The 12,586-nt window shown below is 47.0% G+C and overlaps 1 protein-coding gene and 1 pseudogene across 3 annotated transcripts in view; both read left to right on the forward strand.

Moving 5' to 3' along the window:
* ATP2A2 (ATPase sarcoplasmic/endoplasmic reticulum Ca2+ transporting 2) overlaps positions 1 to 3,918 on the forward strand; it is a 45,275-nt gene extending 41,357 nt beyond the window's left edge. The window contains exons 20-21 of one of the 2 annotated variants that reach the window (XM_080940819.1): positions 41 to 161; positions 3,121 to 3,918. In XM_080940819.1, the coding sequence (XP_080796945.1) occupies positions 41 to 161; positions 3,121 to 3,134 (135 nt within the window). In that variant the 3' untranslated portion in view covers positions 3,135 to 3,918. The other variant, XM_080940818.1, reaches the window with a different exon arrangement.
* A 3,769-nt stretch (positions 3,919 to 7,687) lies between these two features.
* Positions 7,688 to 7,909, forward strand: LOC308439497 (small ribosomal subunit protein eS28-like; annotated as a pseudogene). Its single transcript has one exon. The product of its transcript is annotated as a small ribosomal subunit protein eS28-like (transcript).
* The last annotated feature ends 4,677 nt before the right edge of the window (positions 7,910 to 12,586 follow it).

Consider the following 12,586-nt stretch of genomic DNA (forward strand, 5'->3'; position numbering starts at 1 on the left):
TGGCAGGTTCAGAAGCTTGACACAGCCTTCTCTGTCTCAGCTCATTTTCCAGATCACACCGCTGAATCTGACCCAGTGGCTGATGGTGCTGAAAATCTCCTTGCCTGTGATCCTCATGGATGAGACGCTCAAGTTTGTGGCCCGAAACTACCTGGAACCCGGTAAAGAGTGTGTGCAGCCTGCCACCAAATCCTCCTGCTCCCTGTCGGCATGCACCGATGGCATTTCCTGGCCGTTTGTGCTGCTCATAATGCCCCTGGTGGTCTGGGTCTACAGCACAGACACTAACTTTAGCGATATGTTCTGGTCTTGACTGACAACGCTACATACAGAAGATGTTTAACTTAATCAATTAATTTTTTATTGTTTAAAGCAACTGTCTATTTCTGCTGAATTTTCACATGAACATATTGGCTGGTGAAGGAGGTTTCATATCTAGATTTTGTTTTGCTTTTTCTGACTCCAGTGGGACAAGATTTTCCTTTTTTTATACACATAATTAAAGTGTCCATTGACATGTACAGAGAACTAACACTATTTTATGCAGATATTTTTTTGTAGATGAAAAAGCATGTACAGTGTTCTGTTTAATACTCATACTTGTACAAAGATAGTTGAGCCAGCAGACATTGTCAGCAAATTAATTGGCAGCAGACTTAGGAAATGAATGTGTGTGGTTTTTAAAAGAAAAAAAAAACTAAATAGCATGTATTGTGTCTTTTGCATGATTCTCTGGATTTAATTTGGTATCACAGTCTAATTTTTATTCATAAGCCAATTTTTCTGCACTGAGCAGAGTCCTGCTACCTCAGTCAGTATTTTTGGTTTGCCACTTCCTGCACCCTCAGCCTCTGTCACCCCCAGCCCACCCCAGCCTGCTCGGCTTCTTCTGTAGGTCTGATGGTTCTGTTTACATCCGTCTTCACGAGGTTTGCCTGTCTCGCTTGTGCAGAAAACATTGCTCCAGATTCAATCGACTGGGTTTCTGTCCCTTCGCCTAGTTTTTAAGGTTATTTATTTAAATGTCTAATGTATTTTATTGTAACAGACATTGTTTTGCCAACATTGCCTATTCAGTGGCACTTCACAAATCTAGTTTAAAAGAAAAATAAAACATTTTAAATGGACAGAGAAAAATAACTGTCTTGTTCTTAATGGCCTTGAACTACCTATAATCAGTTCAAATTTCTGAGCTTCTCAGCTTAGAGCCTTAGTTTCCTGTTCTTGAGAAGAAGAATCCTGTTCTGCTGCATAGTAGGGTTTTATTTATAATGTATAGGCACGTTCTGTCATGTGATATACATTTACCCAAGTTTCTGCTGGCCTGTTGTATGTAGGTTGGTGGAAGAGCAAGTGTGTGTGTATGTGTGTGTATGTTTTGTAAAATCTGTAAATAGCACATGACCAAATGAACATATTGTATAGAAATATTTTTATTTGAATATGGCACTAACCATCACCACCATGACTGATGAACGTTTGCGCATGTTCAAGGTCAGTCTTAACGGCAGTGTGAGTCATTAACAGTCCTAACTGTGGTGTTTTCCTCCAATGCCTTCCAACATCCATCAACTAACGTGAGTATCTTCCCTGTGGGACTGGGGTGCTGTGGCCTGTGTACAGATGGTGCCACTGAATGAGATGGCTCCTGTTGCTAGTGAGCTGCATGGCTCCTGTGTCCACCAGGCAGCCACTTCCTAAGGAAACAGGGGTGTTAGCCGCTCACTACACAGGTTACCCTAGTGTAGACACTGACCAAGACAGTGATTCTTGTGAGCTGTGGGAAGAAGGGTCTTGTGACCTGGCTGATCTTGGGCTGAAGGAGCTAGTACCAAAATGAGACTTCACACAAACTATGGCACATTTTCACTGGTGTAGAAAGCTAGCTGACCCTGCATAGGCAATTTTGTCATCTTTCTAGGACATGTCCTAACCCTCTGTACAGAGGTCTGAGAGAACCCAGCAACTGACCCTTACTTGGAGGCCTCTGGGTACTGTAGGAAGCAATGTTTCCCAGGAAGCAGGCAGATTTTGCCATTTTTAACAAGATGGAGTAGGTCAAACACAAAGGTACAGCTGAGAGACTAAGCCCCTCAACTGTTCCTAATGTGGTCCTTAGTTCTGTGATGTCTACAAATGAGTGGGCCCCTAAAGGAGATAATTCTCATCCCTGATAGTCCTGTATCTGTGTCCACAGAGGCTATTGGGACGTGTTCAACACCAACAGATAGAACAGACTAGATCACTGCTTTCCTGAGCCGCAAGGATAACATGTCCTCCCCTGGAGTCAGCACAGTCACAGCCACAGGCATCCTGCATGTACTCATCCCTGCCCTCGCCCAACACCCTCAAGAAGGGACCACATTTGTTGAGTCAGCATCATCCTCAACCCACTAGGTCAGGCTAGCCTGAAACTTAGCCTTGAGCTTTTTTTTCCTGAATGGCCTCTTCAGCAAAGCCATACAAAGGTTCCACCCTGCAGCCCACTCAGCAACATTCAGGTGGTGCCCAGTGAGCTAGCAGGGCTACTAAGGCTGGAGAAGGCTAGCCACCTCACAGCAACTGCTACCATAGCACCTCAAACTAGGGTCTCAGTCCCAACAATGGCACAGGCCTCAAGAACAGCATTGGCTCGGTGCCTGCAGAGCCTCATAAGCCAAGAAGCATGATTGCCCTTTGTCATGAGCTGCCACATTCTATCAAGACCAACTTCTGTAATTGGGAAGCTTTTAACGCAGAGCTGAGCCCAGGACTGGCTGCCATAGAGAACAGGGAGGGAGCAGGAAGACCTTCCCTCCCCTGGTGCCATGCCACTCACTGCTCCACCTGCCTCACCCTCTGCATGGCTCTCAGCCCTCGTACCTGACATGCCTTCTGGTTCCTGCCTCCTGGAGCTTTATTAGGAATCGGTGATAGGAGACAGCCCAGGGCAGTCACCAAGCCACTGCTTCTAGATGTGCCTGGGCAGCAAGCACCTCAGGACACTTAGTCAGAAACGCTGGTTTTGCATCTAGACCAATTGCAGTGTTCTTTCTGTTTGTGCCTGTTGTTGTGTCTTGGGAAGTTGTTCTAACATTGCTCTGTTTCAAAAAGCTGATTTCCTCTCTCTTTCCTTTTCAGCTATACTGGAGTAACCGCTTCCTTAAACCATTTGCAGAAATGTAAGGGTGTTCGGGTGCGTGCATGTGCGTTGTTAGCAACACATCTACCAGCCCTCTGCATGACTGAGGTTGGGGAAAAGAAAAGTAGAAACAGTCCCCAACTCACTGTGTGATGTGGAGGAAATGTGTATTACCAGTGGGGTTTTAGCTGTTCAATCAAAATAACAAATGTACAATTTAGCATTATGAATCAGACAGCCTCTCCAGAGAAGTTGGTTTCTTTGCTGCAAGATGAATGGGGTTCTGAAACCTTATCCAAGAACAGAAGCCATCAGCCAAGTCTCCACATTTCTCTGCAAAATGTCATAGCCTCTATAACTGTATGATAATTGTAATGCATGCCTTCAATTGTAAGTGGCCAGATTGCTCTACAGTGACATTGAAACATGCTTTCTAATTGGCCCTGTACAGTTTGCTTATTTATAAATTCATTTAGAACACTACAGCTGTTGAATGGTTACAACATAGGCCTCTGGTCCTAACTAAAGTTGTTTTTTTTAGGTGTGCAGCCAGCTGTTCCACACTGTATTATTGTAACTTATTTAATGAAGTCAGAAGCAGTAGACAGATGTTGGTGCAATACAAGTATTGTGTGCATTTATCGTAATAAAGTGCTCAGCGTCAGTTCAGTTCCTCACAGCTTCTCACAGCGCATGTTTGACTGTAGTCTGTAAATAGAGGTCAGTTTCTGTGCTGGTAACAGGTATTGCACAGACATGATTTCAGGTAAATAAATCTATTCTACGATAAACCCTCAGCTGAGCGGTGGCTGTTTTATAGGAGGGTGGGATTGCGCAGTGAGGCCTCTCTTGGGAGACTAGTTTTGTACTTAACCAACCAGGAGGGAAGCAGAAAGCATGTCACCAGTTGGCCTTCAGCAAAAATCAGGCCTTTCAGCTTAGTAGGTTCTACAAGTGACCAGCCTCAGAGTTGTGTGACTGCTCACAGGCCAAGTGGTTGTGTTGTGGTTTCCGTTTAAGACAGAGACAAATGAAGTAGACCTGAAAGGATCCTGAGTTCTCCCTTAAACTGCCATCTGTCCTTACTCACCAGAGAGGCTTCGAATGAGGCTCTCTGTTCCCTAAAATGGTCTTTAATCATAAAGTCCTGGCAGCTCCTGGAATAAGAACAGCTCTTTGACAACATCTAAGGCCAAGATGGCTCAGCCTTTGGCATACAATAAGCCTGGAGGCTTGAGTTTGATTCCCAGAACCCATGGTGGAACTGACTACATCCACAAAGTTGCCCTCTGACTTCCACATCCTTGTTTTTTTTTTTTTTTAAAATACAAGAGGGGAACTTGGCATGTTCTGAAACCCTGACCAAAAAAGACAACAATCCTAGCCTAAAGGCAGAGGTGATCAGAATCTCTAACACTACATTCTAGAGTCAAGAAAATAGATTTCTTGTACCCTGAACAGAGTAGTATTCTACTGGTATTAAAGGTATGTCCTGTCTGACCACTCGAGGGGTTACTTATCCCCAGACCCCTGTGTTTGGTTTTAAGTCTCATAACTATGGTCTAAAACTCAAGTCAGGCTGGCCTCAAACTTAGGAGGCGGAACAGGCTGTTCTGCCTCCCAGGTGCTAGAATTAAATGCCTGTATCACCATGCCTAGCTTTAGATCTATTTTTAAGTGTCCATACCCAACACTTCAGTCTGCAGTTTCCAAATATGTTCAGACAAGAATAATCCATTTTAGTTTTTTAGGTAGAGCCTCATAGCACAGGCATGCTCCGGCCCAAACTCAGTATCCAGCTGAACCTGCCCTTCAACTGTTTCTGCTGCCTCCACCGCCCACCATACAATGTTTGCCTGCTAAAACTGGAAATAATTGGCTGCCACCAATAAACAAGATCTAGGGCAGAAAAGATCTAATGCTGTATCACTTTAATGTAGTTCCTCACGTGGTGACACCCAACCATAAAATTGATGTCACTATGTCATAAACCGATTTTCCTAGTGCATAAATTATAAGTATCTGATATGCAGGACAGTCTTAAGAGACTTGTTTCAACGGGTCATTCGACACCCTCAAAGGGATCAAAGTCTACATGTTGGGAACCACTGATGTAGAACATCCAAACCATGGAAAAAAACAAGACCTGAAAAGTCATCAAGAAGCAGTGAGTGATGCACATCCTGTCTAAAATAGCTTGGTGCAGAAGGCTGGTTGCACATTTCTAGAGTCATGTGCTGCACAAGTTCCAGGCCAGCTTGAGCTACGCCAGGCCTGCCAACCCGAGTTTTGCTCCCAGATCTCTTAGTAGGAGATCACCAATTCCTATAAGTTGTTCTCTGACTTTCACATGTGCTGTGCTTAAATGCACACAATCACATTTTCTTTTTTCCTTAAAAGGGGCAGAGTGGTTGAGAGCACCAGTTCTGGGTTATCTAACGCCCTCTTCTGGCCACCATAGGTATTGCATGCAGGGGTACTGTCATACATGAAGCCAAATGATTTGGTTTGATTTTATTTTTTTTCCAGACAGGGTTTCTCTAAGCTCTGTCCTGGAACTCAAGAGCCCCACCCCCCTTAAAAAATCTCTTTTAAAGGAGACAAAAACTAATTAATGGTTGTAAACAAAGGGCTCCAGGATACAGGTAGCAGATTACAAAGGCATCAGGGTGGGGTGAGGATGTCAGAACTATCAAGTCAAGTACTGAATGGGCACGGATGAGTTCTGGCTTAGCTCCACCACAGCTGGAGCACAGTAAGCACTTGGAGGTTCCTGACAGAATGTCCACCTAGCAGCAGGGATCAGAAATTCTCCCACTCAGGCTTCCTAAGACTGGTTCCATGGCAGGCTCTAAACAGCATGGGGCATATCAAGACACAATCAAGTGTGTCATAATAATCATAGGTTAGCATTGGCATGAACAAAGGTTAAAAGGACACAGCAAAAGCTGTGTAGCTCAGATTCACCAGCAGTGACTGATCTCAAAGGAGGCTGGACACTGAACAGGGAAGGCCACCAAGCACAGACCGGGCAGGTACTACTTCAGTCAGGCAAGCAGATTACGCACCACAGTGGTGGGGATATCCTGAGGGAAGTGCCTTTGGTCCCTAGAATGCTTCACACCTCAGGCAAATAATCAACCAGGAAAACATCTGACAAAACTCCAAAGAAGAATTCCTGATGAACACCCCAAAACCTCAAGATGATCCAAAATGCTGATGGGGTGACATCAGACAGGTCAGCAACTAATGTTGATAAGAACTAATCAGAACGAAGCAGAGACCACACAGACAGCTGGATGCAGGTGAGAGCATCAGACATGTTCTTGCCACTTCTTTGTGAGTTGGGAAGCTGTATCCTTTGAACAGATAATGATGGGGAATGTTCCAGAACTGGTAAAAGACCATGATCCTTAACTGGAAGAATCTTAACTTCCAGACAGGATTCAATAAACAAAACAATGCTGAGACATAGCAAACTGCAGAATACAGTTCACAGCTGAGGGTGGGAGGAGGAAAAGGAACCCTTTGCAGGAATGGGGTGAAGCCACCAGAGGGGATTTCCAGCAACCTGAAAAGACTACACAAAATTAATGAACCATAGTGACAAGGTGTTCCAGACAGACTTAGTAATTCAGGTGGGACAACAGGTGGACTTGAGGTGACCTGAGACCTCTAATCCAGGACAAGGAAACAACAGTTTCCAGCTTGGACATCTATGTTGCCGTCACAAGGGAGCTGAGGGAATGGAAGCTGCTGTAGCCATGGATGTGGCTGCAGGATGCCTAGGAGGACCTGAGCAAGAGGTTCCGATGTGACATGCTCTCTGAACTCCATGTCCACAAGCCAGATATCACTCTAGAACCAACAAGCAAAGCCCCCAGCACTGGCTCCTCAGTGCTCCAGAGGGACACATCAGTGTGTGCTTGGAGCCCCCACCATTGTGTAGAATGAAAATTAGTAGCAACTATAAAACGTGTAAGTGAAAATGTCCCCAAGTGCTTGATCTGTAACCCCTGTATAGCTTGACTTTTATAATTCTTTCCTATGTACAAATGACAGATAAGAATCAGGTTTGGTGGCCAGTTGTGGTGGCACAAGCCTTTAATACCAGCACGCAGGAGACAGACAGGTGGATCTCTGAGTCTGAGGCCAGTCAGGTAGTTTATGTGGTGAGTTCCAGGACAGCCAGGGCTATGTTAGAAAGACCACCCCCCCCCCCAAAAAAAATAATAAAAAACCAACAAACAAGAAAAGGACACAGCTGAGACTGAGTATGGCTGCTGCTTCCAGAGTCACTGAGGTAAGATGCCCAAGTGTGTGGCTAAGGACTTCTATATTCCAGGCTTGCCTCAAATTTGCTATGTAGCTGAGGATAACCCTGAATTTATATATTTTTTTCCACTTTAAGCCGGGCATGGCTGTACTTTTAATCCCAACACTCAGGAGGCAGGGGCAGGAGGATCTTTGTGAATTTGAGTCTAACCTAGTCTACAAAGCAAGTTCCAGGACAGCCAGGGATATACGGAAAAACCCTATCTCAAAAATCAAACAAGTCTCTGCCAGATGGCCGCCATCATAGACACGAGTCGCGTGCAGCCCATCGAGCTGGCTAGGGTGACCGACATGGCAGGCAGGAGCAGTTCGCAGGGACAGTGCATTCAGTGCGAGTGGAGTTTATGGATGACGCCAGCTGCTCTATCATTTGAAACCGTCAAAGGCCCTGTTCGAGAGGGTGATGTGCTCACCCTACTGGAGTTAGAAAGAGAAGCTTGGAGGTTGCGCTGACCTTGCTGCTGGGCCCTGGATATCCACTACCCAGTCCGTGGAATGCCCTGCAACTGGGTCTAGCTGGTCCTTGGGAACCTCCACATTGCCACGACCTCTCACCTCCGTCCTCTCTAAACTTCTATTTCTAGAACCCTATTACTATCTCCCAAATGCTGAGAATTAGAGGCATCTTACCTAACTACAACTTTATTTAAAGAATAAACACTGTCTGGATGGCAGTGCAACCTTCAGTCCCAACTCTTGGAAGGCAGAGGCAGGCAGATCTCTGTGAGTTTGAGGCCAGCCTGGTCTACACATGAGATCCTATCTCCAAAAATAGAAAGAAAACACAGTGCATCCACTGGGAAGTGGTTATCTGGACTCACTGGAAGGATGCTCTGTGGTAGCAGGCCCAATCTGCCTTCTGAGGAGTAATGCCTATTCCAGCCTCTTGACCATCAGGGCAGATTATTGCTCTCTCTGGTTCCTTAGGTAAATCCCTGCTGTTTGTGGGCTCACAGAGGCAGCACTTTGTGCCGAGAGGTTTGTATGAGTTGTTGTAAAACTCAGGTTCTGCAGGCCTTGGGTCTGGCTAAAGGCAGCATCATTAAGTGCAAGGAGATTTGAGCCTTTCCCAAAGCAAGGCAATCATGTCCATGGGCAGCTAAACCCCAAAGGACCAGCCACATGTTCCAGCCTAGGCCTCCAGGGATGTGTTGGCACACTGAGAACAGGCAGAGGGAACATAGGCATAGAGAACCTAAGGCTGTGGCTGAGATCCAAAAGGAAGGAGGAACCTTACCCCACACACAGAAACATCAGGAGTCACCCCTCAACCTTTAGGAAAGGTGGTCTGACTTTAGCACCACCTTAGACTAATGAATTCTTCCAAGACAGAGCTAGGCACAAGGAAGTATTCTGACACCCCAGGTCTGAGAAAAGTCACCACTGGTTCCCAGCACCAGTGAAAAATGGCTGTCATTTCAGACAGGGTCCTCGTTCTTAACCCTAACCTGAAGCTTACGAATGAGTACCTACAGGGAGATGGGACAACTGGAATAGGACACGAAGGGGACAGGTCCAGCCTGAGCCACCATATTCTTATAGAGTGGACATCTGGCCAGCCCCCTGGAAAGTTCCAAGAAGGATCACTCCACGCTCTGCAACAGGCTGCTAGAGATTTACCCAAAGAAGGAAAAGCTGGGAGCTGAGAGAAGCCGCCAGAGGGCTGTTTATAAAGACAGGCTCTAAAGATCTAAGCGGCGGGAGAACCTGTCTCAAGACACCACCACCCTGGCCAGACTGGCAGGCAGCCTGAGTGCAGGGAGGCTGAGCGTGACAACTGTTCAGAAAACAATGCGAGAGCACTAGGGGTGAGAAGTAGCCTGGGTCAGAAGATCCACACAGCACATGACATCAGGGTTGAGCTGGTGCCAGCTCAGAGGCCCACACATTAAATGTCTGGTGAACCCTAAGCCAAGGCAGGTTGGGTTGTCCCGGGGCAGCAAGAGTTCTAGTCTGTCACCTGAGAATGACTGCCAGCATCCATGGTGACCTCATGACATATACCAGCCCACAAGAAGGTGACCTTCTCCTGTCCTGGGGCTGTTAGACCAGAAAATGTCTCTGACTTTACAGACGAGGTTAAAGTCAAGCATCCAGCAACAGCAGAGACACACAGGGGCTCTGCACACCATGTAACAAATGTAGCACAGAGCAGCCCAAGAAACCCAGGTCCAACAGAGCTGGGTTTTCGTTTTATACTGTGTGCTAGGCACAGATGTTTTGTTTCTGATTGCATTAATGGTTTAAGCTTGAGGATCACAAATTATCTTTATACATTTAAGGGTAAAATACTCAATTTGCTTTTAACTACTTTTCAAAGCATTTCCTAGGCATGAGCTACAGTCTTTGTAACAGCCGCAGCCCCTCCGCCCTGAGAAGGAACTTGACTCTTCCAGGTGCTTGGGATGAGCAGAACCAGTGCATCAGCTGCCCCGTGCCTGGGTACTTTCCTCTAGTGTAATTCCTCAACTGCACTTGTGGTTTCAGTTTTATGGCTACATGGCAGTCTACTGTTTCGTACCTGGACCACATCCTGTGTACACATTCTCAATTGGAAGCCTGGGTTGTTCCCACCTCTTGTCAATGGTGAACACAGGTGTACAGTCCCTATCTGAGCTTTTATTCCTTTGGCATCTACCCAGAATTGGAATGGTGGGTCTAAGTGTTGAAGCCTTGGGTCCACCAGGCTTTTTTCTACATGGCCACTTTTCCATCCTACCAACAGACTAATACTGTTCCTTAGAAATCACCATTTCCTACTGATGACCACTAAGGAAGGCAATCTGTAAAGTTCTGGATTCTTCTTGGACTTGTAAATGCCGAGTGGTTTGTAAAATAAACTCTGTTCCATGAACATTTAAGAGTCTAGGCAAACCCCACGCCCTGGCCCTGGCCTCCAAGCACACTGGGCTTGTCTACTGCTGATTCAGGCATGGAGGGAACTTGATGACAAAAGTCAGCCCTTTGTGCCCCTCTACCTCCCCAAGAAAGTGGTGGCAGCTGACACCTCACCCTTTGCCCCAGGGGAAGGAGGCTCCTGGGTGGGTGGAAAGTCTGAACAGGATGCTTGCCTCAGCAGCTTCCCCAGAGGCCACAATGAGGTGTATGTCCAGTCTGGCCTGTGTCTGTCATCAGCAAATGATGTGGGCCCTGAGAACTGGTCTCGGCAGAGCTTGCAGTGGCCATGTTGGATTTACGCTGGCAACAATAGCCTGACACTACCAGCCCGGGCCTGCTCCAGGTGAGCTGTGTTTAAGCAGTAAGACCCGGATGCCACGGGCAAATCCAGTTAAGGCCCATTTTCCCCACTCACAAATGGCTACAGGATGGAGTTCCAGGACCTCTCTGAAGTCAGGCTAAAGTTCAATATGCTTACCAACAACAGCAAGTCGGGAAGAGTAAAAATGCCCACTCCTCAGTCCAGGGTCCCTCACCTCAAAGTCTGTGGTGCTGAGAACCATGCCCATGTGAGGCTAGCTGGACAGCAGAAGCTGCAGCTGGTTTTGTGTTCCCAAGGCAGGCTCAGACAGCTGTGTGGCTATCACGGGTTCAATGGATGGATCCCATGTATCAGATCCCTAGGCCCAGCAGAGATTCAGCAGTGGGGAGAAGTCCATGGGAAGGGCAGACCTATAGCTTCCACCAGTAAAGATTGGCTGCTGGCATCTCACCAATGGTTATCTGTTGTGATTTTACTAAGAACGGCCACCACAGGCAAATACATTTTTAATGCTTAGTTAACCAGGGAATGGCACTATTTGGATGGATTAGAAGGACTGATCAGGTGTGGCCTTGGAGGAAACTCATGCTAGGCCCAAGCTCACTCTCTGCCTATGGATCAGGATATAGCTCCCCAGAATTGCTGCTCTACATAGCAAGGTCTCAAAAATGCATAAATAAAATAAGCCAAGCCTCAAAAACCTGCCTGCTGGCACACCCCCTGCTGTGACAATCTGGACTGAACCTCTGACCCTGTCAGCAAGCCCCCATTAAATGTTTGCTTTCTTAAGAGTTGCCATGTTCCTGGACTCTTCACAGCAACAGATAGTGACTGAGACATCGCCAGAGCTCTGTGCCAGCGTCTAGTGCTTGCTGAATCCTAAGCCTCGGAGGAGTCAGACTGCAGATGTAAGCATTCAGAACCGCTGTCACAACACTCTAGGTGGGGAGTGAGAGAGCACACTAAAGCCACAAGGTCCTTGTGGCACTCATGCATGTGAAAGGACACCTCCACTCAGGTTATCTGGCTTCCTAGCACGATGTTCAAGTGGACAGCCACAGGGCTCCCAATCCTGATGTTGTAACCATGAAAAAGCCAACACTATCCTTTGAAAGGGCCAAGTATCTCAGAGAGGTGCTTCCATCCCATGTGGCCACTGTGTTCTTTCCACCTCAGCTGGAGGGGTATCTGTGGCTCCAGTCAGGTGCTGTTGGAGTGGAGGGGTCACACAGGCCTAAAGGCTCCTGGTAGCAATGAGTGACATGCAGGAAGGGGAGGAATTCCAGATCACTGAAGGGAGCTGAGCATGCAGCCTGGCATGAAGATAGGAGGGTGGACTGGGTTCAGCTTGTGGCTGAACGGATTTTGCCTTCTCTCTCAGCACTGACTGGTCAGTGGGACTGCTAGCAGGGCCAAGTCAGGAAAAACACCACCCATGTGGTGCCTAAGGGGAGCCTCAGAGATGGCTCAGGACAGCTAGTGTGCACAGGCTGAGGCTCGCACTCACACACTTTCATGAGACCTGGTCCACTTAATTTATTATGCATCTTAAGACAAATCTTGCTATGTAGCCCAGCACATCTGAACTGTCAGGCCTCTGCCTCCAAAGTGCAGGCTTCCAGAATGTGTCTCCACCAGACTACCCTTGCCCACCTTTCACTGCAGTGACAAATGTTCTGAAATTGACTATGGAGTGTTTACAATGAATCTTTTTCATCTCTAGCACCTTGATCTGCATCTTGAAAGGCATCACACCTCCAGACCCAGGATGGAGGGCAAGTCGACCTGTTCCCAGTAGCTGAGTGACAGATACTCCAGGCAGATGCTGAAGCAGACCCTGCCCTCGGGGACTCAGTGAGGAGCCAGGCTGGTTCCATGTGACATGCTCCAGGCTCCCAGCACTCGGGAGG

Source organism: Micromys minutus, assembly GCF_963924665.1.
Source record: "Micromys minutus genome assembly, chromosome: 29".
Lineage (NCBI taxonomy): Eukaryota > Metazoa > Chordata > Mammalia > Rodentia > Muridae > Micromys > Micromys minutus.